At 44.5% G+C, this 25,425-nt stretch overlaps 1 protein-coding gene and 1 long non-coding RNA gene across 3 annotated transcripts in view; one reads left to right on the top strand and one right to left on the bottom strand.

Moving 5' to 3' along the window:
• Window positions 1-240: 240 nt before the first annotated feature.
• LOC127054792 (uncharacterized) lies at window positions 241-2,719 on the bottom strand. The gene is made up of 2 exons (XR_007775331.1): window positions 2,539-2,719; window positions 241-1,926 (listed from the first exon to the last, which is right to left on the bottom strand). It is a non-coding gene; the product is annotated as an uncharacterized LOC127054792 (long non-coding RNA).
• Window positions 2,720-2,844: 125 nt separating this feature from the next.
• Window positions 2,845-25,425, top strand: part of ABCD3 (ATP binding cassette subfamily D member 3) — an 89,105-nt gene continuing 66,524 nt past the window's right edge. The window contains exon 1 of one of the 2 annotated variants that reach the window (XM_050960953.1): window positions 2,845-3,013. In XM_050960953.1, the coding sequence (XP_050816910.1) occupies window positions 2,901-3,013 (113 nt within the window). In that variant the 5' untranslated portion in view covers window positions 2,845-2,900. The remainder of the gene's footprint in view (window positions 3,014-25,425) is intronic. The other variant, XM_050960954.1, reaches the window with a different exon arrangement.

Below are 25,425 nucleotides of genomic sequence, written 5' to 3'. Positions count from 1 at the left end.
CTGTTAGTCTATAAGGTGCCACAGGATTCTTTGCTGCTTATACTGATATAGTTATTCCCATTTCCTGTACAGGAATAGTTATAGTAGTATAATGCACTTTTATACTGATATAGTTGTGCCCACACTACAGGGGTTTTTAACCTATCCCTTCAACTAACTAAAGCTAACTTTGGCAAAATCCCCTTTAGCCCTCACACCCCTGCCCAACAGAAGTGTCACATAAACTAACTTGCAACAAAATAACTAAAATATTTTTAATTCACATATTTTGTTATTCCACGGCAAGGCTGTATGTAGCTCGGCTTTTAAACTTGTGCAACTCCTCATGTAGACAAGCTCTTTACATGCAAATAAGGCCAAAGAGAGGTTGACACTGGAAGATTAAAATAGGAACTGGAGTAAGAACTAGAAAATACATTTCAAACCGAAATGTAAAATCTATTTCTCTGAGCTAACTTTTCCACTGCTTAAAAAAAATTCCCCACTATCAGTGGATAGAGAGAAAAAAGGAAGAAAAAATCCAGGGCTTTGGAGTGGAGCCCGGAGCTGGGGCGTAGAGCAGCTCCAGAGCAGTGGAGCTGCAGGTTTTAGCCTGGAGTTGGAGTGGAGCCGGAGCACAGCTCCAAAGCCCTGAAAAAATCTTTTAAAATAAGGTGGTCAAACATCACAGTGGTAAATGCAGTTTAAATACCACAAGTTCTAAGGGCAAAAAAAGAAAGAAGATAGACAAGCAATCTGGAAGTTACACAAGAAGATATTGTCCCAGATTACACACACTTGTTTTTGTACCTAAGGTACCACAGTCCCTCCCTGCTGTCTGAAAATACAGAGGCGTGTTTCAAAGAGTACAGTTCCCAGATAGGTGCCAATTTTTCAGCAGTTATTCAGGCATCTAAATAGGAGTTGGCCTGTAACATGCTGGGGTGCAGTCTAGACCAGTGAGAGATTGCATCACCACCTTCCCTGCAATGTTGGGTGCCTCACAGTGCTTTGCTGTTGTGGCACCCAACCTGGGCTATTCATAAACAGCATGCAGGTCACACCCTGAGTATCGTGGTATAGCCACAGCCCTGGTTCAGCAATGTGGACTCCAGTATCAGCAACATACCAACCACATTCTGGCTTCCAGCAGCCTGGGTTACTACCTGTAGGATGACCTCCACACACGCCCAGCTACTGAATTTTCCCGAAAAGCATGTGCTCTGCACTGTCCCGCCCTCTCCTAGACTGTTCAGATATTAGAAGTCTGTTGCTCCCATAAGGGGTCAATATACAACACAACACTGGATTTATTTTGATTAAAAAATAAAACAAGTTTGTTTAACTACAAAAAGTGATTTTCAGTGAGTACAAGAATAAGGTATTAAAATCAGAAATGGTTACAAGAGAAATAAAGTTAAAACACTTTATATTAGCTAAAACTTACCAAACTAGACTTGGTTCAAGGTAAAATCCTTATTACAGGTTCCAAGCAACATTGCTAACCAGATTCTCAGATCAGGAACACCCCCAAAGTCAAACGGCTGGGCTGGTTCTTTTGTCTTCTTAGGTGAAAGGGAGCAAGAGAAAGAGATGCTGGGGTGTTTTTGCCCCTCCGTTTTGTAGTCCAGTCATCCTTTGAAAAGCATTTTCTTGCAGGGCTTTGGAGCGGAGCGCGGAGCAGTGAAGCTGCAGGTTTTTGCCTGGAGCTGGAGCAGAGCCAGAGCACAGCTTCAAAGCCCTGTTTTCCTGAGTGTTTCCCCAAGATAAAGTTCCATCCCACAGTCTCATGGTGAAAGAGGTTCCATGCTGTTGCTTGCTAAAATGCAGATCCATCTGTTCCTGCTCTCCTTCCTTGCCAAAGAGTGGCCACTTGACTGGTGATTGTCAATCAACTTTGATGATACCTGGCTAGAGGCCTTAGCTTCTCCTTTGTCTTTGACTTGTCTGGGAAACATATCAGTCATAATTTCAGTTTATGTTCATATAATATAACTGCTCATATGTCACCATGATAATATTGACTAGCAAGCTATTAATTTTCAAATGATACCTCACAAGGTATAGTTTGTACAAAGATTATTACAATAGTGTGCAGGCTATGAATGCAGGGGTGAAAAACTGGCCCATCTGTGCTGTTCCACCTGGAACAGTCTTTATGAATGCATCCACTGAATGGGCTTGCCTACACTACTACAGCTTTTAGCAACAAGGCTGTGTCCACACTTTTTCCCACAAAATACTTCCACCAGCATGAGCAGCATAAGCTTGCCTCAGCAAAACTTTTGTCGGGGGGGGGGGGCGTTTAAGTACCCACGAAAGACAAAAGTTTTGTCCACAATGTCACACTGTAGACAAACCTCAGGTTCCCAGAGATAAGGTGCAGAAGCAGGGAGGTGCACCGACTGGGTGAGGTGCAGCCGCAGAGGTGCAGGGACTCGGGAGGTGACGGAGCAGGGGCTTGGGGGAAATTGCGGGATTCGGGGAGGTGCAGAAGCGGAGCCTCGGGGCGGTGAAGGGAGCCGCCCAGCAAGATGGCACTGGAACCCCCTCACTCACATTCCGCCTTCCCCCGAACCTCCTGCAAACAGCCGCCCCCCGCCCGCCACAGGGGACACGTCTCTCTGCGTTAGAGGGGAGCTGCCAGGCCAGAGGCAAAGGGGCATGAGCCGCGGGGCACTCAGCCTAGGGCACAGGGGCCGCGGTGCCACACGGCAGAGGCCCCCGGGGCCAGGCCGCCACCATCTCGGCAGCAGCAGAGTCTGACAGCCTGGGCCCGCCCACACCGCCTTTGCCCCGGAGCCGGCCTGAGGGGGTTGGGCACAACGCCCTGTCCCGCCCCGCCCGCTCCCGGCATTCCCTGCGTCAGCCTCCCCGCTGGGCTCCGTTCGGCTCAGTCCTCCGGCCGCCGCGCTCGCTCCATGGCCGCCTATAGCAAGTACCTGACCGCGCGCCATTCCGTGGTGGCCGGCGCGGCCGCCTGCGTCCTGCTCTGCCTGCTCAGGAAGCGCCGGAGAGCGGCTGCCAAGCACGGGTAAGGGGCGGCCCAGGGTGGCAGCGCCGGTTCCCGGGGGGTGAGGAGGCAGGACGGGAATAGGGGCGGGGAGCTGCAGGGGGTTGCGGGGAGGAGAGGATAGAGGGGTTGGGGGGAAGGGGGTGATCCGAGGGGGTGAAAAGGAGGGATAAGTGGGGGAGGGGTAGCTGTGGCTTTTATGGGGAAGAGGAGGGAGTGTAGGTGGGGTGGTTGAGGGACTGAGAAGTGATGTTTGGGGTAGGAGAGAGGAGAAGGGCAGAAGTATGGAGTGAAGAGCCCTGCTATTCTCCCACCACCCCTAGGCCAGGCCAGGCCAGGCGAATGCTGCGGTTTATTTCTCTTTAATGCCAGAGGGTGATCCTCCCCTCCCCCCCGTGCATGACATGTTCTGCCAAGAAAACCCCTTCTGTTCGGCAGACAAAGCTGGCTTTCTCCCTCACCGTTCACTCTCCCGCAGTCCCATATGTGCTGCTGGAGAGAGAATTATTCACAGATATACAGCTTTGAAAGTTAAGGTAGATTATATTCATCCTTAACGAATAATGGGCCCTGTTGCACAGAACGGAGATTGCACTGTGAATAAAATAGCTCTCTTCTATGCTGTATGTTATAATAGTGAAGTATATTCCATCAATAAATTCGGGGAGAGAAAGATCAGGTTCTGTATCAGGTTGGGTTACCAACTTTGGTTGGATGAATTTCTGAAGGTTTCATCACATGACTTTATTTTTTTAATTAAAGAGTAATCTTTAATTCCTGTAGACTCCAGGACAATCCTGGAGGGTTGGCAACCATAGTTCTGTAGCATATGAAGTTGAAATTTTGGTATATTTGTTTTTATATGTCATTGTGTTAGCTAATCTGTGTACTTGAAGAATGAGTTGTGTTATGAAGTTTTTCTTGCTGGGGAAATGTAAGGAAAGATGTGTGATATGCTAGGAATGCATACGACCATTAAACCTGTCTTTTGCTGTCACTCTTGCTGGACTGAGTACTTAAACATGTATTACAGGCATATGGCATGCTTAGCCACCTACACAGCACTTAACTTCAAAGTGTTGCACAGCATAAACAAATGAGGATGGTGGATCTGGAAGATGAAATGGTTTGTGGCAAGATATACTGCAGTAGGTGTAAATAGCAGATTTAAGTAAGAATTTAGCAATGATTGAACAATAACTCCATTTTATTTTGATGTGTCTTTCATTCAAACGATCATAAAAGCTTCACAATATTAAAAAAAAAATTGAGACAGTATGCATGAAGAGCTACTAATAGGGCAGGTTCTGAAAAGTGCTTCATGATGATGTGTTGCACAATGACAGAAACAGTAAGAAAGGGCTCTAGCTATTGTAGGAAATGGTCAGTTTATAAGAATGACAGGTAAGGACAGTATTTCTCAGGCTATGTTTTTTAATTCAGCAAAATATGCCAAAGCCATTTGAGGTGACGAGCCAAATCTCTGTTTCAAAATTAAAGGGTTTGGGGTCTTATAGGATTTTTGTCGTTATTACTTTTGTTTGCTTGGACAAGTTGTTAGGCATAATATTGCTATGCTGATTTTGTTTGAGGAGCTGGAAGTGGTGAGATTGGAGAGGTAGTCAGGTACTGCAGTCCTTGGTTTTCGTACTGTACATATCTAAATATATTATACTTCTTCTGATAGTTGTAAAAAGAAACTCTGTGTCAAATAGATTTATTTTCATGGGTGTCAGTGAACATGCAGAAGGGGGGTTTAACCTTATTTTAAGAGACTTGCATTTGGAGTGTGTCATTGTGTGTGATGCATTGAGTTTTGCCAGGTGAAACCCTAGAAATACTATTCCTAATGATCAGTTATATACTTTAGAGAGGAGCCCAAATGCTGTTATTACAAGATGAATTAGAATGGTGTGGAGAGTAGAGAACTTCCAACTAATTAAACAGTTGGTTTCAGTTAAAACTGTTTGACCTAATTTGACCCTCTTTCTCTCTCCAGACTGCCAGAGATCTTCCAGGCCCTTTAAAAATGTATCTTGATTGCTGTGGTCTCATTCTCCACACCCTTGACTGATGCAACCTTGCCTTACTCAAATCTAATCCAAATGCTTCTGCTAAAATAATTTTAATTGCTTGTCACTGTGGTCGTGTTACCTTCTCCTCAGTATTCCTCCACTGGCTTCCTCTTCTCCAGAGCATCCAATATATATGTCTCCTGTCTGTACTTTTAAGCCCACCTACAGCTTAGTTAGACCCTATCTAGTAGTTCTAGTATTTTATTGTGGCATCATCTCCAGTCTTTATCACATATACAACCAATTATCTCACAAGTATTTATGCTTTTTTTCCATGATGTCCCTTTTACCTGATATAATCTTCCACCAAAAATCCATTCATCCACTACCTGTCCTCCAGACTTTTCCGTAAGACCTACTTCAGCCATGTAGCTTACAAAATGTTACCAGTCAAAAGCTAGGCAAATGATGAGTTACACTATATACACCATTAGGCTACATGAAAGCACACTCTTATTACTGTTACCTTGCCCTGCTTGCAGTCTGTCAGTTTCATTCACCTGTTGCATCTTGTCATTAATGTGGATTGTAAATTGCTTGGGGCAGGGATCATTTGACCAGATTTTTTTTATAAGGTCTCTGAGTTTTTAAACTATAAATAATAATCAACAGTAGGCCCTTGTGCAGTACTGGAAAAAACAATTTCCAAGTGTGTTGCACCATTTAAATCCTGTGGGACTGTTATGCTGGGTATATGTGTGTTCGGGCAGGCAGAGTGGATGTGCTGCGAGCTTCTTGCTGGTCCTGAACAGGTCTCTCTAGAAGGGGCAGTGGGCTGGAACTATGGATCTTGTGGCTGAGTGACTGAGGATGGGGTATGGAGGAGTTGTGGCCTCTATTCCAGCCTATACATTTGTCTTTTCTGTGGGTGGAATTCTTTCCTCTATGTAGAGCCTCTGCCAGTACTTAATAACATTGCCTGAGTGCAGGGAAAGGTGAGTTTCAGCTTTAAAAATTTTTGGATTTTGAAATCCTGTTTGAGGAGTATCATGAAGGATGGTGTAGGTACTGTAAGCCCTAATATAGGAATAAAATCATATAAAATAAAGGTTAGAAAACCATTTTCTTAAGTAAATCAAGGAGGCGCTTGTTTGGCGAGCCAGAATGCATGTATGTTGTATAAAGTGTCATGGTACCTATCCTAGTTTTGCTTTCGGCAAGGCAGTTGTAAAAATGTTTCTTCTCTGTCAACTTTCACCTGCTTTTCTGATGCCTTTGGGATTAAGGGCAAGGGTAAAGTATGACTCAAGTCATGTAGTAACATACAAGTTTCTTAAGTGGTGTAATAATCATATATTACATATCTTAGTAGGCGGAAAGGTAAATTACTACCTTCCAGTTGAATGTGTCTCAGTGTTTTGTTTAGAAGATCCACAAAACTAATAAATGATGTTATAAAACTTTAAAGTGTAGTATCATTTAGGAACATATGTTCTTTTGCATTGTGATGCATTATCCTAAGCATACCATGCAGAAATTATTAAAAAGAAGTGATACAAAACAGTTTTTTACTGGAACTACTTTTAGTATTCTACATTAATACCTCTGATTGAAATATCCATATAGTGGAATGTTTCACAATAAATTGCCCTGATTTTCAGTCAGTATTATCCTCTCAGACATGATTTTTTTGTTTTTCCGGAGTGGACTAGACTTGCTTAGTTTGCTTCCAGAGCTGAGGCTTTGCATAAAAATATAAGTGAAGTTGTGGCTTTTGTTAGAATTTTAAATGTAGACATCTGTGATACATAGAAACTAGTCCTATTTGAGAGATTACATTATGCTGAAATGTGTTTTCCCCCCCCCCTTGTATGTCAATTAAGATTTGTTGCTGTGAACAAAAATTATTCCAATAATGGTGGTCAGTGCCTGACAGCTGAAAATTGTTGCTTCTGTTAAAGGGACTGACTCTTAAAATCTGTTTTAGCTTTTAAAAGCAAGGTGTTCTGTTCTCCAGTGCAGACATTGAAATAAATTAAAAAGAAAGTTTGGACAGCCAAGATTGAAAACCTGCCCCAGTCCTTGCCCCATATCACCAGAGATCAATAAGCAAGTTTAATCTTTAGTACTTTGTCACAAAGAAGTCTGATTTTTGGAATGGCTGTTAGTGTAATCCAAGTAAATAACTGATACTGAAATAAAAATTGTGTGAACCATAAAGTACATGAAAATATAGATATATGCATAACCAGTGGAGATAACTCTCAATCCATATACCTACAAGTCTGCTTAGTACATACTAACTTTATTGTGTCTAGGCAGAGATCTGTTTTGGTATGGTATAATTATAATATCTGATTGCATACAAAAACATCCTGGGTGAAATTCTGGCCCCCTGGAAGTTAATGGAAAAACTTACATTGACTTCAATAGGGCAGGAAGTTTCCGCATGTATTTTGTTGTACCACATCTCTTGGGATGTGTCCAACCAAAAAGAAGATGGAGGGATAATATTTTGCAAGATCTAAGAACTCTTTATGTGAATTACCATCAGTGGGAAAAATATGCCCTTGACAGAGTGACCAACGACCTTCATGTAGAGACAGGAAATAAGTAAGTTGGTCATAAGCAACTTTCTTGTGGTTAGAAGTCGTTAATGGGCCCAAAGACCATGTGATTTGTAATATAACAAAAAATGTAAAATGTCTTTGGTTTGGTAGCAGGTGGTCCTTGGTCAAAACATTCTAATGGGTAGCTGTTAAATTTTAATTGGCTTTCTAGACATATTTCAAATTAATTCAAGGTGGTACTGGAAGAGTAGAATTCTTTCGTGTTTAAAGACCTGTGAATTCCAATGTAATATAATTATTGTATCCCTAAAGAATTTGCCATAAAAGAAGCAATTCATCCCTGAATATTTTACTTTTTGAGATGATGACCACTGGGCTACACGTTATTTTTGGATGCACTGGTGTCACCCTCCTTTTAAGTCAGTCACATCTAGGGGTAGAACTGGTAGTGACACTCTAGTTAAGGTTGCCTAACATTTTCCATTATAAGCCTGTTTTGAGTTGCTTATATCTTTGTAAAATTTAAATTGGACCAAAATTTTTCAAGTTTAATGTCTGCTTCAGAATGAATTTTTGTGGAAAGTTTCAGCTAAAATGGTTCAACCAGTTCTAGGAATGAGGTTGGGGAAAATACATAGGGAAAACAATGTTAAAAATGTTTCCTGTTATTGAGACACTCTAGTGCCTTCATGTTTTGGAGGAGGAACGTAAAATTTGATGCCCTATTGTCAAGGATATACCTTTTGCCAGTCAATTTCACAGCTATTTGGTAGAGATGATAAAAGAATGCTAGGCTCAGGAATCCTGGGTCAGTTTCAGGTTCTGGAAGGGACAGATAGCTCATTGGTTTGAGCATTGGCCTGCTAAACCCAGGGTTGTGAGTTCAATCCTTGAGGGGGCCACTTAGGGATCTGAGGCAAAATCAGTACTTGGTCCTGCTAGTGAAGGCAGGGGGCTGGACTTGGTGACCTTTCAAGGTCCCTTCCAGCTCTATGAGATAGGTATAACTCAATTTTTTTTTCACTATTCCCACGAAATATGGCCAGATTTGGCCGCTTTACAACTCTTTATGCAAATCACAATTTTCAGTATTACTAGAGTTTTGGAGGCCAGCAGCTAAATTTTCCAAAGATTCCTTCTGTACTGACCATACTCCATCTCCACACAGCTCCTACATGCCAACAGGACTAAGCATACTTCATCCCAGAATTACAAGAGCCAAGCAGGACTTCTGCATTTGCTCCTCCTGGGTGTTCAATGGCACTGTAGCACCAGGAATGAGAACTGAGATCAAGGAGACTGTCCTGTGCGCTCACTGCTCCATACTTGTGCTCAGGCAGTGTGGAGAAGGAGAAAGGTGCCTACATGGAATGCAAAGTGGGGAGGGACAGAAGCTGTCTGGGAGCAATATGAACAGAAGGGAACATGGTCTGGAGCTTGGAAAGGGGTAGGATAGGAGCAGAGGGGTGGAATAGGGATAGGCTGCTGGAGTATGGGGGCGGAACATTCTATAATCAGAACTCGGAATTGACCCAGGATTCCTGAGCCTAACATTCTTTTATCATCTCTAGCAAATAGCTGTGAAATTTACTGGCAAAACTTGACTTCTCCTTGTAGTGGTTGGGCCATCTAGAGCAGGGGTGGCCAACCTGTGGCTCAGGAGCCACAGGCGTCTCTTCAGAAGTTAATATGCAGCTCCTTGTATAGGCACCGACTCCAGGCCTGGAGCTACAGGTGCCAATTTTCCAATGTGCTGGGGTGCCACTTCACTGCTCAACCCCTGGCTCTGCCATAGGCCCTGCCCCCGCTCCATCGCCCGCCCCCCTCCCGAGCCTCCTGCATGCCACAAAACAACTGATCAGGTGGTGCGGAGAGAGAGGGGGAGGTGCTGATTGGCAGGGCTGATGGTGGGTGGGAGGCGTGGGGTGGGGGAAGCTTATGAGGGGCTGCTGTCATATTACTGTGGCTTTTTGGCAATGTACATATGTTTGGTAAATTCTGGCTCCTTCTCAGGCTCAGGTTGGCCACCCCTGATCTTGAGGATAGCAATTTACTAGTCCTATGAGTTTTTTAGCTCAAGTGGTAAAAGTTTGTTCTGTAGACCTGAAGGTCCTGACCCTGCTGATGATGCATAAGGTAGGGAATAAGTATAGTTCCGTGCTGGAATTTCTTTTTTTTCCGTTTGCTTTCGTAAAGGTTTAGGAAATTCAGATCCAAAAAATGACGTTAAGAAAATGTTATGGTTGAAAAGTGAATCACTTGGAAGTTAAGAAATACCAAAATTAAGATTGCCTATACAGCAGTATGTGATTGTGTAATCAAAGACTATATCCTAATGCATAATACACCAGGAGACCAAATTAAGATTGTACAGGCAAAGTTAGTTCAATCATTTCCTTTTTGAGTGTTTGACTTTGCAACTGTAACTTTCTTTTAACATTTTAAAAAATGTTACAGCTATGATTTTGATTGTTTCTAAAGTTATATAAGAAATATAGTGCTTGGAAACTAATTAAATTGTAAACAAGGCAGAGCAGCTACGTAGCTTCTGAGAACTGCCTAGCATTTCCCAGTGCTATACAATAAAAATAAATAGATTGGTCTCCCTCTTTAGATCCCAGTGCTCGTACATCACTGTAGAAGCTTCCTTACAAATCAATATGGATTGAAACACTGCTGCTGGAACACCACTAACCCACCGTTACCGTGTGAAGAGACCTTTGAAAGTAATCGTATGATCTGTTTGTAATATGAACAAACACCTGCTGTAGTTCAGGTGAAAAGCAATATATACTCTACTGTTGACCTAAAACACACTTGGAGCTGGGTCCTTTTAGTTGAAAGGTAATGTATTATCTGATTACACTACTTATGCTCTCTGAATACCATGTGGTCAGCATACCACATAGAAAAAGAAGCCTGGAAAAGCAAAAAAATGTTCTGAGCTTGTCTACTCTAGAAATATAATCTCTTAAAGAAACTTGATATTCTAATGTTTCAGGTAATGAGAATTGTTCCTCTTTTTGTATGTATGTGTATATGTTTAGTAAAACTTGGTTGAGTAAAAATACAGCAAAATAAATATATTTTACTTATTGAGTGCTGATAGTTGATTGGTTTAGTCAGCGCTAACTTGAGTTGGTCTGGTCTGGAAACGTCTGCATAAACATAACCCAACTCCTTAGAGTGCTCTAACTGCATTTATTGTGAACTTTGGAGTTCTCATTCAAAGAGTACTAATGCAGATTGAGCACTTGATACAAATTGAGCTAGTGCAATCTGTTCATGTGCACGTATTGTTGCCGCACACTACTTTGATAGTCCTCCAGCAGCTATCTACACTTCTTTGAGAATATGATGACTGAGCTGTGTGTTTACTTGTGCCCTCCACTGCTCTGGGGCCAAGCTGTCCAGATGGCCCTTCCCCTGTTTAAAAGCAGGCTCAGTCCCAGGATTGGTTTATTTGCTCAATATTCCTCTAGCACCCTTTACAACATGCCTTGAGCAGTTGATTAGAGCTGCTCCGAGACCCTAGATTTAATCGCCATCTGGGGAGAAGCAACGGTGCAGGAAGCTCTTGGGCCCAGCCATCAGAATAAAGATGGGTTCGTGGACATTGCTAATCAGCTGTTCAAGAAGGGTCGCAACCAGGATACCTTCCAGTGCCAGATAAAGAGCAAACAGCTCATGAGAATTTATATTAAAACCAGGGATGGTAGGAAACTGTCGGGTCGTGGATATATTACCTGTCCATTTTTTGAGGAGGTGGACAGGATTTTATATAGTTAGACCACTACTGAACCCAAGGATGTTGTGGACTCTGCCCTCCTCTCTCCCTCCCCACCCCCCGATTATTACATTTCCTGTGACAGCTCCCTGATTTTTTATTTAAAAATGCTGCCCTCCTCGTTGCACTATCTAAAGGCATTGATCTCCTGCAGCAGTACCCTCCTCTTCTGGCACTGCAGCCCATATCCTTGCCCTGTGCAGAGCAGAGGGGCAGGGGGCTGGAGAGCAAGCCTGGTTTGCACTTGCCCCATAGCAGTGGTTCCTGTGTCCCACAGCCTAGGCCTGCTGCCCTGCACTCACCCTGCAACAATGGCTCCAGGTATTGAGACCTGGCATTTGGGGTTGTAACACTGGTCATGTTTGCCCCTCTTCCCCTTGTTATGATGGAGGGTCAGGTGAGCTGGTGCAGGGTCAGTCACAGACACAAAAAAAGACACAGACAACCTGAGAAATCACTCTGACTTTTTTCCTGCCATGACAAACATGCAGCCTTAGCCATGACAATCAACTGCCTGCAAGCCCATGTCAGGAAGAGCACATACCCATTTATCTATCTCAGGGAGGGAAATCAGAAATGCATATTAAAAATGTATTATTGCCTCTCTGGGAAACAGTAACCACTTGTTTGTTTTCCATATTTCTCCTGCCATGGCATCTGCAATGGCTAGACCTCTGGATAGGGCTTTTATCAGTGGCTGAGCAGCTACCTGACCCGAAGGGGAAGAAACAGAGAATGCAGGAAAATGTGTTTGGAGATCTCATTGCAGGCTTCCTTCCCCCCATTTCCCCAAATGAAAGCAACGGAGAGCTGGAGATTGTTTGTTTTTGAGGTCAGAGGGGGGAAAAAGAAAAGCAACTATCCAGAGAGAGTTGAAGTGACCAGAGACAGCATTGCAGTGGCCAAAGATACTAGTTAAAGAGGGACAAGCAGAGTCAACTCTTGGAGGCAGTACGGAAGCAGAATGCTCTGCTGGAGCGCATACTGTCTGTTGGTCCACTGTCAATCTAGTGCCCTCAGTCAGGGCCCAGATATATTCTACACAACAGATGTTTCCCACTGTACCCCTGCAGCCATGCTCCCTTTCTTTCCCTGATCCCAGCTCAGGGCAGCGAGGTCAATTGCATGTGGGAGCCCAGCTCATTGAATCATCAAACATCCCTGATAACTTTGGGCCCCAACACTCAACGTAAGAACAGCCATATTGGGTTATAGAAACAGAATATTAGGGTTGGAAGAGGCCTCAGGAAGTCATCTAGTCCAATCCCCTGCTCACAGCAGGACCAACTCCAGCTAAATCATCCCAAGGCTTTGTCAAGCCAGGCCTTAAAAACCTCTAAGGATGGAGATTGCGCCACCTCCCATGGTAACCCATTCCAAAGGTCCATCTAGCCCAGTATCCTGTCTTCCGACAGTGGCCAGTGTCAGGTGCCCCAGAGGGAATGAACAGAACAGTGATCAAATGATCCATCCGCTGTCGCCCATTCACAGCATCTGGCAGACAAAGGCTAAACACCATTCCTGCCCATCTGGCTAATAGCAACACTGGAAGGGAGAAGAATGAGAAGAGGCAGAAGCAAGAAGTATAGTTGCCTATGAAATGGAGGCACTCCTCTCCCCCCATCACCCCCGCCATCCACTACATTGTTTAACTTTAAGATTTTTTTTGTTGTTCTAATCAGATTTATTTTTGATGTATGTATAATAAATTGTTTAATAAAAACTGTTAGAAATTAATTCACAAAGAATCTGCAGTGCATGGTGCAACAGAGCAATTTCCTGTGATAAGCTTGAAAGACCACATTGTGTTAAGTTTATATATTATTGTGGGCTAGGATTGTGTGTAACCTCTTTAGAAGAGAGATGTGATACATGTAAGACCCAGGAGTTCAAAATACTCTATTGAAAATGTGCCAGACAAGTAAAGACTTTTGGGACTTATAGGTGTTAAGAGGATTTCCTGGGAAATCTCTAGGCAGAGGTTAATGCAAATTACCCAATTCTGGTTATACAGAAACCTAGTCTTTTGAACATGTGCCCCGAGAAGAGGTTGGTTGTCTGCTGGTTACCTGTTACAGAAGGCCAAGGTCAAAGGCCCAAGCTATATAAAGAAATGGCAATCTTCCCAGCCTGGATCTTAGTTCTGGATCTAAAAGAGATGAACTTGTAACCACAGGGAAACCTCACTTGCATGTTTTGAAGGACTAAAAGCCTGCCAGAGCCCTAGGTTGGAGTTGAAGTGACCTCTGATATGCTTTTTAGCATGTGTGTAGATTGTTTTAATATTGTTTATCATATACTAAAACAAGATAATATTGTTTTAATATGTTTAATGCTTTTACCTTGAGAATAAATGTGCTGCTTAGAAGGATCTATGTGTTTAACTTTAACTGTGTATATAGTCGGTAATAGTCTTTGGAGAAAAAGCCAGGCTCAGGCACTGGCCTGTTTAGGCAGACTAGCTTGCTAGGGAGATCACAGTGTAAATCAGGGAGCTGTGCAGCATTAAAATTTCCAGTGAGAAGGGAGTGAAACATAGGTCTCCATACCGGAGAAGGCTGGGAGATGGAAGCCTAAAGCAGGTACCCTTAGTGGACTACAGAGGGGGAATACAGGTGCAATTTCCCTGAAACTGAGACACTTTGTACACACAAAAAATTACTGCTGGGGGAATTTTGTGCCACTGTGCAATGCAGAAAGGAACTTTGTGAGTGCAAAATCCCCCTCCACCCCCCCCCCCCAATGGGATGCTGAGATTTTGGCTGCCACTAAGGTCCGCTTGACCTGGCCGAGCACAGCTCACAAATAAAAGATAAGGACCTTGGGGGAGGAGGGAACTGGAGTGTTCCTCGCAGCTATGGTTCCAGGCACACGCTAAAGGAAGGAGGCGGCACTGTGCAAGAAACTCTGTGCAAGCCACATCAGATTGCTTCTCCCTCTGGATCCTTAGGCTCTGGGGGCGGGTAGAGGGCGTGAGCATCTGGGCTGTGGGTGGGGGCCTGCAGCTGGCCTCTGGGGAGTAGAGGATGTGAATGTCTGGGTCGGGGAAGGCGCAGCTGGGCTCTGGGTGGGAGGGGATGAGAGTGTCTGGCCCCCCGTCTGGGCTCTGACAGGGAGGGAGCAGAGAAATAAGAACTGGGCTGTCATAAGGGTTTCTTTAACTCTCTACTCCTGGGAGAATTTTTATCTGTATCTGTATTGTTACAGACATTTGCTGACGATATTTTGGAATAAATTACCAAAATAACTGAAAGTGGTGTGTTATATAGAGTTAATTTGACAAATATAATTTGCAGAATTTTGTAGAATTTTAAAATGTGCACAGAATTTTTAATTATTTGGCATACAGTTCCCCCAGGAGTAAAAATTTAATTTTTGCATTCAAAAGTACAAAGCCACAGACACAAATTAAAAGGAGTGCCACAATGTGCAAAGGAAACTGCAATTCTTGTAATCCATCTCTCTTCTTCTTCCCCTCCCCATGGTTAAGAGCTGGATGTACAACTGTTCACTTTCAAGCCTGATACTCAAAGTAAACTGTGGGACCATACCTAAGTTTTATGTATATTCCAATGCAGAAACAAAGGCAAGTTCCAAAACACACTTACAAATTCAGGAAGCGGCTTTTCCTCCTGTAAATATTTCAGAACCACCGTTTGCACAATACAATACAATACAATACTTAAGTGTTTGATCTACTTGCATAGTTTGGAAGTGAATATGTTTTTTCAGGGACATTGGAAACCTTTCAGCACTCATTTTCAGAGCTTTGCGAGTTGGTTTCTCATTGAAAAGGAAATCAGTTTCATGGAGTCATGTTACTTTCTAAATGTAACTTATTTATTTATGCTGTATACACCAGTCCTTAAACAGAGTTGTCACAAACAGTGTGAAGGCAATTCCCTTTCAGAAATCTCAATCCAAGAACTGATGCCTAGTTTGCAAGAAGCAACTGAAATATTGAGAACAGAGCAAACACTCTCACTGTTTGCAACGGGCCTCCAAGATAACTTGCACCACAAAATTAGCAACAATACATTTCCCCCTGCCACCCACCCAGTGTGCGCACTGTTGGCATCTAAGAAAAAGAACTTGTAAGACTAGTAGCACCATCTGGTGACTCCTGCCATAATACTGTATCCCTCTTCCTTGGCCCACAATCAATAACAATTACTCTACACACCATGCACTGTACCTCTTCCTGTGAACACTTCTGATTAATAGCAACGTATTATAGTAGTGCACAAATCCAATGTGTCAAGCAGTCCTTAAATTGTTAAAGTTTTAAAGAATAAACATCACCCAAATCAAGCCACATGAACTAGGAAATACAGCATCATCCTACAGAGGGCAGAGTTAAAGTTGTCTAGATGACTGCAACACCCAGTATTGCAGTAACTGTTGACTTTTTGTGTGGTAAAGACTGTCTGGGTATGTCCATTTGAGAAGGTGATTTGAGTAGTTGAGCATGGCTTTATTCCATACTTCCTGATTTTTGTGGTTTTGAAGTGGGTGTTATTTGCCCTAAGCAACTGTAACTGTACAGTACTTAATGACTTTGTTTGATGCTTTTGTCTTTTACCAACATTTATTTAATTATAGACATTTCTGTGGTACTCATCACAAAAATACCTGCACACCTCACAATAATTGTTTACATCCAAATTATGTCAAGAAGATAGATCTCTTCTTCCTTTGGCTACGTCTAGTCTACCCGCCGTATCAGCGGGTTAAAATCGGTTGCTTGGGGATCTAGACGCAATATATTGATCCCCGAGCGCGCTTATATCGATTCCGGAACTCCACCAACCCCAACGGAGTTGCGGAATCGACAGGGGGAGCCACGGACATCGATCCCGCGCTGTGAGGACGGGTGAGTAATCCGATCTTAGATAATTCGACTTCAGCTACGTTATTCATGTAGCTGAAGTTGCGTATCTAAGATCGATTTCCCCCCGTAGTGTAGACCAGCCCTTATCCATTTGACATTTCTCTGTAGAGTAGAGTGAGAGTGAATTCCTTTTGTGTAGGTATAACTACTGCATAATTGTTGAGGGAAGTCTTTTTCTTTATATGTGTATTTTTTACCTTGCTTTGCAAATGATGAGATTGTGGCTTGACTTGTGTGCAAGTTTGTTCCATAATTATAGACTCTTCATTGAGAATATCCTTCTCTCTGCCACTGCCACAAGACATACTGTAAATTCCGCTTATTAGCAATTCCTCTGTTGCCAGCAAAAAGTTGCTATTATCCAGCAGTTACTAATAAATGGAAGGCCAGTGTGCAAGGTACCAGGTAGGGAAGGAAGCGCTGTGATGTGCCTTCCTTGGCTGCAGTCCAGCAAACTTGCTTGTGGCAGGACTGCAGCAGGGAGTGGGACTGCAGCCTGGATGTAGAGCAGGGGTAGGCAACCTATGGCATGCGTGCCAAAGGCGGCATACAAGCTGATTTTCAGTGGCACTCGCACTGCCCGGGTCCTGGCCACCGGTCCAGAGGGCTCTGCATTTTAATTTAATTTTAAATGAAGCTTCTTAAACATTTAAAAAACCTTATTTACTTTACATACAACAATAGTTTAGTTTATATATTATAGACCAGGGGTCGGCAACCTTTCAGAAGCGGTGTGCCGAGTCTTCATTTATTTTCTCTAATTTAAGGTTTCATGTGCCGGTAATACATTTTAATGTTTTTTAGAAGGTCTATATATTATATAACTAAACTAGTGTTGTATTGTAAAATAAACAGGGTTTTCAAAATGTTTAAGAAGCGTCATTTAAAATGAAATTAAAATGTTGATCTTATACCACCGACCCGCTCAGCCCACTGCTGGTCTGGGGTTCTGTTCACCTAGGTCGGCAGCGGGCTGAGCGAGGCCTGCGGATGGGACCCCGGCTGGCAGGAGTCCGTCAGCCAGAACCCCAGACCAGCAGCAAACTGTGCGGGGCCGGCAGCCAGGACCCAGAGGGCTGGGGGTGGGCTGGAGTAGGGCTGGGGGCTGGAGGTGTCAGGGCAGAGGGGGGCTAGGTATGGGTGGGGGTGCCAGAATCAGGGTTGGTGGGGGGTGAAGGAGTCAAGCAGAGGGCTGGGTGTATATGAGGGAGGTACAGGGCTCAGGGCAGGGGCCTGGGGGATGTGTGGGGCTCAGGGCAGAGGGCGGGGTGTGTGTATGTAGGGGGGTGTCAGGGCTGAGGGCTGGGTGACTGCCCCCTTAAGAACTCCCAACCCTGCTGCTCCTTGTCCCCTGACTACCCCACCCTCATCTAAGCCTCCCTGTCCCCGAACTGGACCCTACCCCCTACCTGTCCCCTGACTGCCCCCACCCCTTATCCAACACCTCCAGCCCTGGGCCCTTTACCTTGAGGCTCCATGCAGAGCCAGACACACTGCCCCACGGGAGAGCACAGCCCCGGCCCTCAGAGCGCTGCACGCGGCGGCGGCAGAGCTCCAGTTGAGCCAGGAGCGTGTCTGCCTCCCCGTGGAGCCAAATGCTGCCCCAGGGAGCGCGCAGCCCCAACCCCCAGAGCACTGCGCACGGCGGCAGGGCTCCAAGGGAGGGGAGAATCAGGGGGTGGCAGCTTGCTGCCCTCAGCCCGGCGCTCTGGCCCAGGAGCGCGAACCCCGCGGCTTGCTGCACTGGGACAAGGGGACCATTTGCCCACCTCATGCGCACGGCTATTCTTCTGCTCCCGCGGGGGGAGCGGAGGGCAGAGGAGAGCGGGCTGGGCTGGGCAGGATTTTTAATGGCATGCTGGAGTCCCGGCAGGCTCCAGCATGCCATTAAAAAATTGGCTCGCGTGCTGTCTTTGGCACACGTGCCATAGGTTGCCGACTCCTGTTATAGACTTATAGAAAGAGACCTTCTAAAAACGTTAAAATGTATTACTGGCATGCGAAACCTTAAATTAGAGTGAATTAATGAAGACTCAGCACACTGCTTCTGAAAGGTTGTTGAGGCCTGATGTAGAGGCTTTCTACAGGAGTGGAAGTGTGGGACATTTGGGAGGGCTGCACCATTCTTCCTCTGCACTCTCCAGGAATCAGGGCTCAGCATGTCCCAGCGATTCCTTCTCTAGGTACAGTTCCCCAGTGGGATGCAACCCAGGCAGTGCAGAGAGAGGTGCCACACAGCTACAGCTTCTGGGCTGCAGCTCCTTATCTCCCATGCAGTCCCTGTGTGTGCAAGCTGATTTCCAGTGCTGCAGCCCCAGAAGGAAGTGCTGGAATGGATTGAGCACTGGCCACAGGCAAGTTTGCAGGGTGACGGCCAGGGAAGGGGCATGCCAACACTTCATTCCCAGGCTGCAGCCCCGCAAACCTGCATGCTTGGCACATCCTAGTGCTTCCTTCTCTGGCTGGAGCCTTGCAAACCTGCCTGCAGGTGGGGTGTTAGTTCCAATAAATGTTAGTAAGCAACATGCCATTGCCAATATCCAAATCCCATTGATGTTAAAGTCTATGGGACAGGATTGGTTCCAGACAAAGTGTTGCTATTAATTGGAAGTTATTAATATCCAGGTGGCTCTTCTGGTGGAAAATTTTTTCAAAGAGGAAAGTTTTGTAGGATTTCCTAAAGACTGTCATTTTTGTGTGATCTCCTGTAGAAACTTGTTCAATAATTGGGTCCCCTCCATCAAGAATGCTCTGTCCTAGCATTTGTGCTTCATACTGGGCTTTTGATCAGCATTGTCCCAGAGGAGTGTAGGTATTAATGTGGTTCTTAGATCAAAATTAAGTCTTTGATGTAGCTGGGGCTTGATCCACTTATTATTTTGAAAATTAAGATCAATGTCTTAGGCCTGGTCTTTACACTATGACTTTAGGTCACATTTAGCAGTGTTACCTCAATTTAGCCCTGGACCTGTCCGCACAACAAAGCCCTTTTTTCGACTTGAAGGGCTCTTTAAATCGATTTCTTTACGCCACCTCCGACGAGGGGATTAAAGCTGAAATTGGCCTTGCAGGGTCGAATTTGGGGTAATGTGGATGCAATTTGACAGTATTGGCCTCCGGGAGCTATCCCAGAGTGCTCCATTGTGACCGCACTGGATAGCACTCTCAACTCAGATGCACTGGCCAAGTAGACAGGAAAAGGCCTGCGAACTTTTGAATTTCATTTCCTGTTTGGCCAGCGTTGCAAGCTGATCAGCACAGGTGACTATGCAGAGCTCATGCAGAGCTCACCTGCATGATGTGCACATTGCTGGGGCACCTTGCCGGCCCGTACTTTGTGAAAAGTCTAAGACTATGTCTTTGTCCTCATCACTCTCGTCACCGCGCTGCCATCGCCTCCTCAGCTGGTTTTGCGCGAAACAATTGTCTGCCATTGCTCTGATGGAGGGAGGGGCAACTGATGACATGGCTTCCAGGGAATTAAAATCAACAAAAGAAGTGGCTTTGCATCAAGGAGAAACACAAACAACTGTCACACAGAATGGCCCCCTCAAGGATTGAACTCAGAACCCTGGGTTTAGCAGACAGTTGATGTCACAAAAAAATAGGGTCAACTTCTTGTTTTGATCCACTCCGTCTATCTTTTACATCTTAGGCAGGCAGCAGATGGTTCAGTACGACGGCTAGCCATCGTCATCTCCTGGGTGCTCAACAGAAGATGGGAATGACCTGGCTGAGTCACTCCTATGTCTGCCCAGGCACCCCGACCAACCTTACCAAGGTCGACTAAAAGAGCACCCAGGAATATGATGACGATGGCTACCAGTCGTAATGCACCGTCTGTTGCCAAAAGGCAGGGAGCTGCTGCTGTGAAGCAGTGCAGTCCCACGTCTGCCAGCACCCAAGAAATGTACGGTGAGCTGAGCAGGCTCCATGCTTGCTGTGGTATGGTGTCTGCTTTGGTAACCCAGACAATTGTCTCGCACCTTTTTTCCTACTATTGCTTTCACAGACAGAGGGAGGGAGAGAGGGGCCTAATGACCTGTGACACTAGTTTTGCCCCATCAGGCATTGGGATCTCAACCCAGAATCCCAATGGGTGGCAGAGACTGCAGGAACTGTGGACATTCCGGAAGTTTCCGCTAGCCTCGGTACTGTGGACACAGTCTGCCGACTTAATGCACTTAGAGCATTTTGTGTGGGGAGACACACAATCGACTATGAAAAAGGATTTCTAAAAAAACGACTTCTATAAATTTGACCTAATTTCATAGTGTAGACATATCCTTAAACTAGCATCGGAAGCTGACTGGTAGGGACTTGAGCTGCAGGGTAGTACTTGTTGCTGACACGTAAAGTGCATAGTGATAAACCTAACACTTCTCTCTGAATAGTTTCCCATGTACACAATGACATGATGGGACCAAATTCTGTAGAAAGAATGAATAATATTGCTGTGGTTCTTCAGAATTCTATCTCCGCAGATTACGCTTTGTTCTCTCCCTTACAAAAAATTCACAATTATTGCTCACAGTTGAAAATACTCATTGATTGAAAAATTAATCAATGATTTTCAATCAGATGGCTCATGTCAGTTGGCCTTCGCTGTCAGTGATGTCCGTGTAACCCTGCTCAAACTTCCTTTTCTTCCATCCTCTCCCTGGGAAGTGGGGACGTTTGTAGTAAGCTTCATCTCCCTGCCTGCTTTGGCTACTGTATTGGTATTCAGGCAGCCCACCTGGACATCCTACTCTTCCACTACTTCCTGGCTGCAAATTGAATTAAATCTTTGGCTCCCTGACATACTGCTACCTGGTTGGCTCAGTTGAACTGTGCAGGGAGCGTGCCCTGTAGTAGCACCCTCCCGTGGGGAAAAGTGTAGGACAAGAAGCAGCTGCAAGCAAATTGAGGCACGGCAAGTAGATGGCAACCAACTATTTGTTTTCTTGGCTATAGCAAAATGTCAAATACTCCAAAAATGCTGAATTCCATGGCATCTTGGAAAATACCAAATTCCAGACAGTGTCAATAGGGCCTGACTGAGATGAATGGGGCATTTCACACCTTTCAGAGCTACATTTGTTTCTGTGTAGAATGACATTATGGCCATATCTACACTTACTAGCTTACAGCTGCACAGCTGTACTGATACAGCTATGCTGCCTTAAGAGCGCTTGTATAACTGTGTTATGTCGACAGGAGAGAGGTCTCCCATCGACATAATGAAACATAGCACTGTGCACATGAGCACTTATGTCAGCAAATCTTTTGTCGCTCATGGGTCTGAAAAAACATCCCTGAGTGACGAAAGTTTTGCAGACCTAAGTGCAAGTGTAGACATGATCTGTGTCTACACTTAAACGCTACAGCAGCAGCACTTCAGTGTGGACACTCACAGCAATAGGAAGGGTTCTCCTATCACTGCAGTTAATCTGCCTTTCCGAGAGCCTGTTACTGGGTCAATGGAAGAATTCTTCTATTGACCTAGTGCTCTCTACATGGTGGAGTTAGGTTGTCTTAAATATACTGCTAGGGTGTCGATTTTTCGCACCCCTGAGCAACACAGCTGGGTTGACTTAACTTTTCTATGTAGACTGGCCCTGAGGCAGATGTCATATAAAAATTTACGATCAGGTCACCTTTTCAAGGTTATCTCTGCAACTGTTCTGAGTCATTAGGGTTCACTTAAAAAAAAATTAAGAAATTTTCATAGAAAAATACTAAAGTAAGCGAGCATTAGGATTGCAAAGTCAAGCATTAATAACTGCTGTGCAATCGTTTCATAAAACTGCCTGCTGTTCCAGGTACAGGTGAATCACGTTATTGTAAAAGTTAGGAAAGGCCACAATTGAGTCTCCTAGCATATATGCCTTATGGAACAATCTTTGTTTGCATGTTCACATAGTTGGTTTTTTTTTCTTGTACTTGCAATCTTCATTCTTTCAGTATAACTCTTTGGCTGAGCAAAGGTCCTAAATTCAATGTGATGGCACTTACCTTACAAACAGAAAGACATTAACTTTTGAATACTGCTTCTGGTTAATGAGCAGCTGTACCTTGGAATTAAACACAACAAATCCTGCATCTTTCCAGAGGGTTAGACTAGGGGCTTGTCTCCACTTACCGTAGATCAATGCTGCGGTGACCGATTCACCGAGGGGAAAGACCCGCTAAATCAACTGCCGATGGCTCTCCCGTCAACTCTGGTACTCCACCAGAATGAAAAGCATAAGGTAAGTTGATGGGAGAGTTTCTCTCGTCAACCTAGCATAGTGTAGACGCTGCAATAAGTTGAGCTAAGGTAGCGAGAGTCGACATACCTTATTCACATAGCTGGAGTTGCGTAACTTAGGTCGACTTAGCCCCATAGTGTAGACCTACCTAGATGACCCTTACAATCCCTACTATCCCTGTGGTTCCAAAATTTCATGGAATTCCAGAAATCAATGGCCAGAACCCTGTTGATTTTAGTGAAAACTAGAGAAACTGAAAAGGGGAAATGGGGGACACCTAGAGCCCCTTGCATCTTGTTGGCAGCACCATCATCTTCAGGCACCTCTGTAATTGTCTCTAGAGCAGGGGTTCCCAAACAGCTAACCAAGGCCACTGGGAGTTGCGAGTGGCTGTAGCTGCGGATGCTCAGGTAAACGAAACGTCTCGCGGCCCACTGGGGCTTACCCTGAATAAGCCGTGAACCAAGTTTGGGAACCCCTGCTATAGAGCAAAGAACATGTTGATGACAGCCATTAACACATTCCAGCATAAAAATACCTCGCCCTCCCCCCATGGAAGGTCTGCACAGCCTCCTATTACAGTTTTAAATGTTGACACCCCAAAAGACTTGTCTCCAATACAGAAAGAAACGAAAATGGTGGGAGGAAAGGGGGAAATGCGGGGGACACAGAACCTGTGGTTAGGGAAGAGGGACAGCAGGGAAGCATGCAGAGCCCCTGGCATGGGAGGGAAATGGCTGATAATGGTGCGGGGGAGAGACAGAGCTCTGGCATGAGTGGGGAATGTGGGGGTACACAAAGCCCTTGGAATGTGGAGGGGAGAGATGAGAAGGGGCACACCGAGCACTTGGCATGGAGGGGGCAGGAGTGGATCAGAGTGCATCCATGAAATAAAAGTGGATGGGAAGGTGGCACCTGGGGATCTTGTGGTAGGGAATGGAGGAATGCAAGAAGCCACTGGTGTGCCATTTGCTTGGCCTACAGAAGCTACAACAAGTTCATGTTCTTCCATCAGGACACTTTATTTACATCACCATCACGATTTTACTCCCATCCACATCTTTTGGGAATTTTCTGCTCCCTGCCCGATTTCACTTTTAGGATGCTTCCAGCCTCAGTGCTGGGGGCAACTGAACTAATAATCTTCTCTCTGGGTACCCCTTAGATAGTCCTTACACCTGAACAGTCATTTTCACTTACACTGGATAACACAATGCTTGGTTTACGTGAGCATCTAAGTGTGTGACCCTCTTTGTATGGGGGAGAGAGACCTGGGATAGTGGAGAACTGAATCTTTTTCTAAACCCAAATGTACTTGGTTACAATATAATACAGTATTGCTCACAGCCACCAGTCTTGCTAGCTGATTTCGAGGTGTTCTTTGGCCTTTGAATCCGCTGAACATGTAACCACAGTTTCCACAGAAAGCTTTACAATAGGATAATAGAATCTGGATTAGTGCCAGCGTGTGCCAAGCTGAAGAAATGAGGCTCTTAAGGTGGGGAAAACAAAGAAACAAAGCAAACCCTATAGCAATCAGCCTTTAGAAGTAAGATTGAAACAAACATTCTGTGACACAGCTTTTTATCATCAACAGAATGCCCTTATAGCTAAGACATACAACTTTTACTAGGTAAAATGACAATGGATTCACTTGTTAGTTTCTGACAGTCATTAGTTTCTTTGTGTTATGTAATGAAATTTACATTTCTCTGGGTTTTTTCGTTGTAGAGGTTGATTATAAAACAAGCATTTCCTCATCATTGCTGTAATGTTCATGGCATGCATGACTTGTGAAACACTGAACCTTAAATTACCATTGCTTCATCTCTCCTAATTGTGCGACTGTGTCAGTGGACCAGCAGAGCCTTCTAAATGTAGACCTCTCCTCGCTCTCCCTGCTCCACTTTGCAGGTCTCCTCTTCCATCACCTTTGTTCTTTCTTTCCCTTTTCCTCCCTTTCCTCCTCCTCCTCCCCTTTTTTGTAGTTCAGTCTCTTCATTCTTCTGATTGGGCCATGATGCACATGGATCCTTCCAGTAGGGATTTGTTACAACTTACGCAGAGAGCAGATTTTTCTTCCCTCCTCCCTTTCCTTTCTCCCATCAATTCCCTGATGAGTGCAGACTCCCTTCCCTGGAGTCTTACAAAAGATAACCTCAAAAAAATCAATTAGGTTCTAAAAAAGAGGAAAACTTTAATAAAGAAGGAAAAAACATAAAAATTGTCTCTGTAATCAAGATGGTAAATATACAGGGTTTTTTAGCTTATAGACAATAGAAAGAAGCTTTCTTCAGCAGAAACATAATTTAAGCTACTTCCAGCAAGTACACATCTGCAAATAAAGAAAAACAAGTTAGAAGACTCTGACCGCCTTTGTACTTACTTACTATTCTGAATAGATAAGAGACTGTAGAGGGGAGATTGGCAGAAACCTGGTTGCACCTCCAGTCCCGTCCAGAACCCAGAGAGAACAACGCACAAACCCAAAACCCCCAAACAAAGACTTCCCTCCACCCAGATTTGAAAGTGTCTTGTTTCCTGATTGGTCCTCTGGTCAAGTGTTTGGGTCCCTGTTTGTTAACCTTTTACAGGTAAAAGAGACATTAACCCTTAACTATCTGTTTATGACACGCCCCCCCAAATTGCAGACAGTGGGGAACCTCACTGGCGGTGATTTGTTCCTAGAACTTTAAAATGAACAGATTAATACAACACATGCACCTTTACATATACTAATACGTATGTAACTACAAGACTTTCTACATTTTAAGGACAACTTTTAACCAGTGGATTCTGGGAAACTTTCACGAGAGAGTGCATCAGCTACTTTGTTAGAAGCTCCTGAAATGTGTTGAATTTCAAAATCAAAATCTTGGAGAGCTAAACTCCATCGAAGCAGTTTTTTGTTGTTTCCCTTGGCAATATGAAGCCACT

Source organism: Gopherus flavomarginatus, chromosome 7 (assembly GCF_025201925.1).
Source record: "Gopherus flavomarginatus isolate rGopFla2 chromosome 7, rGopFla2.mat.asm, whole genome shotgun sequence".
Taxonomy (NCBI): Eukaryota; Metazoa; Chordata; order Testudines; family Testudinidae; genus Gopherus; species Gopherus flavomarginatus.
The sequence above is the reverse complement of the archived record's forward strand: the minus strand, read 5'-3'. Positions and strand labels throughout refer to the sequence as shown.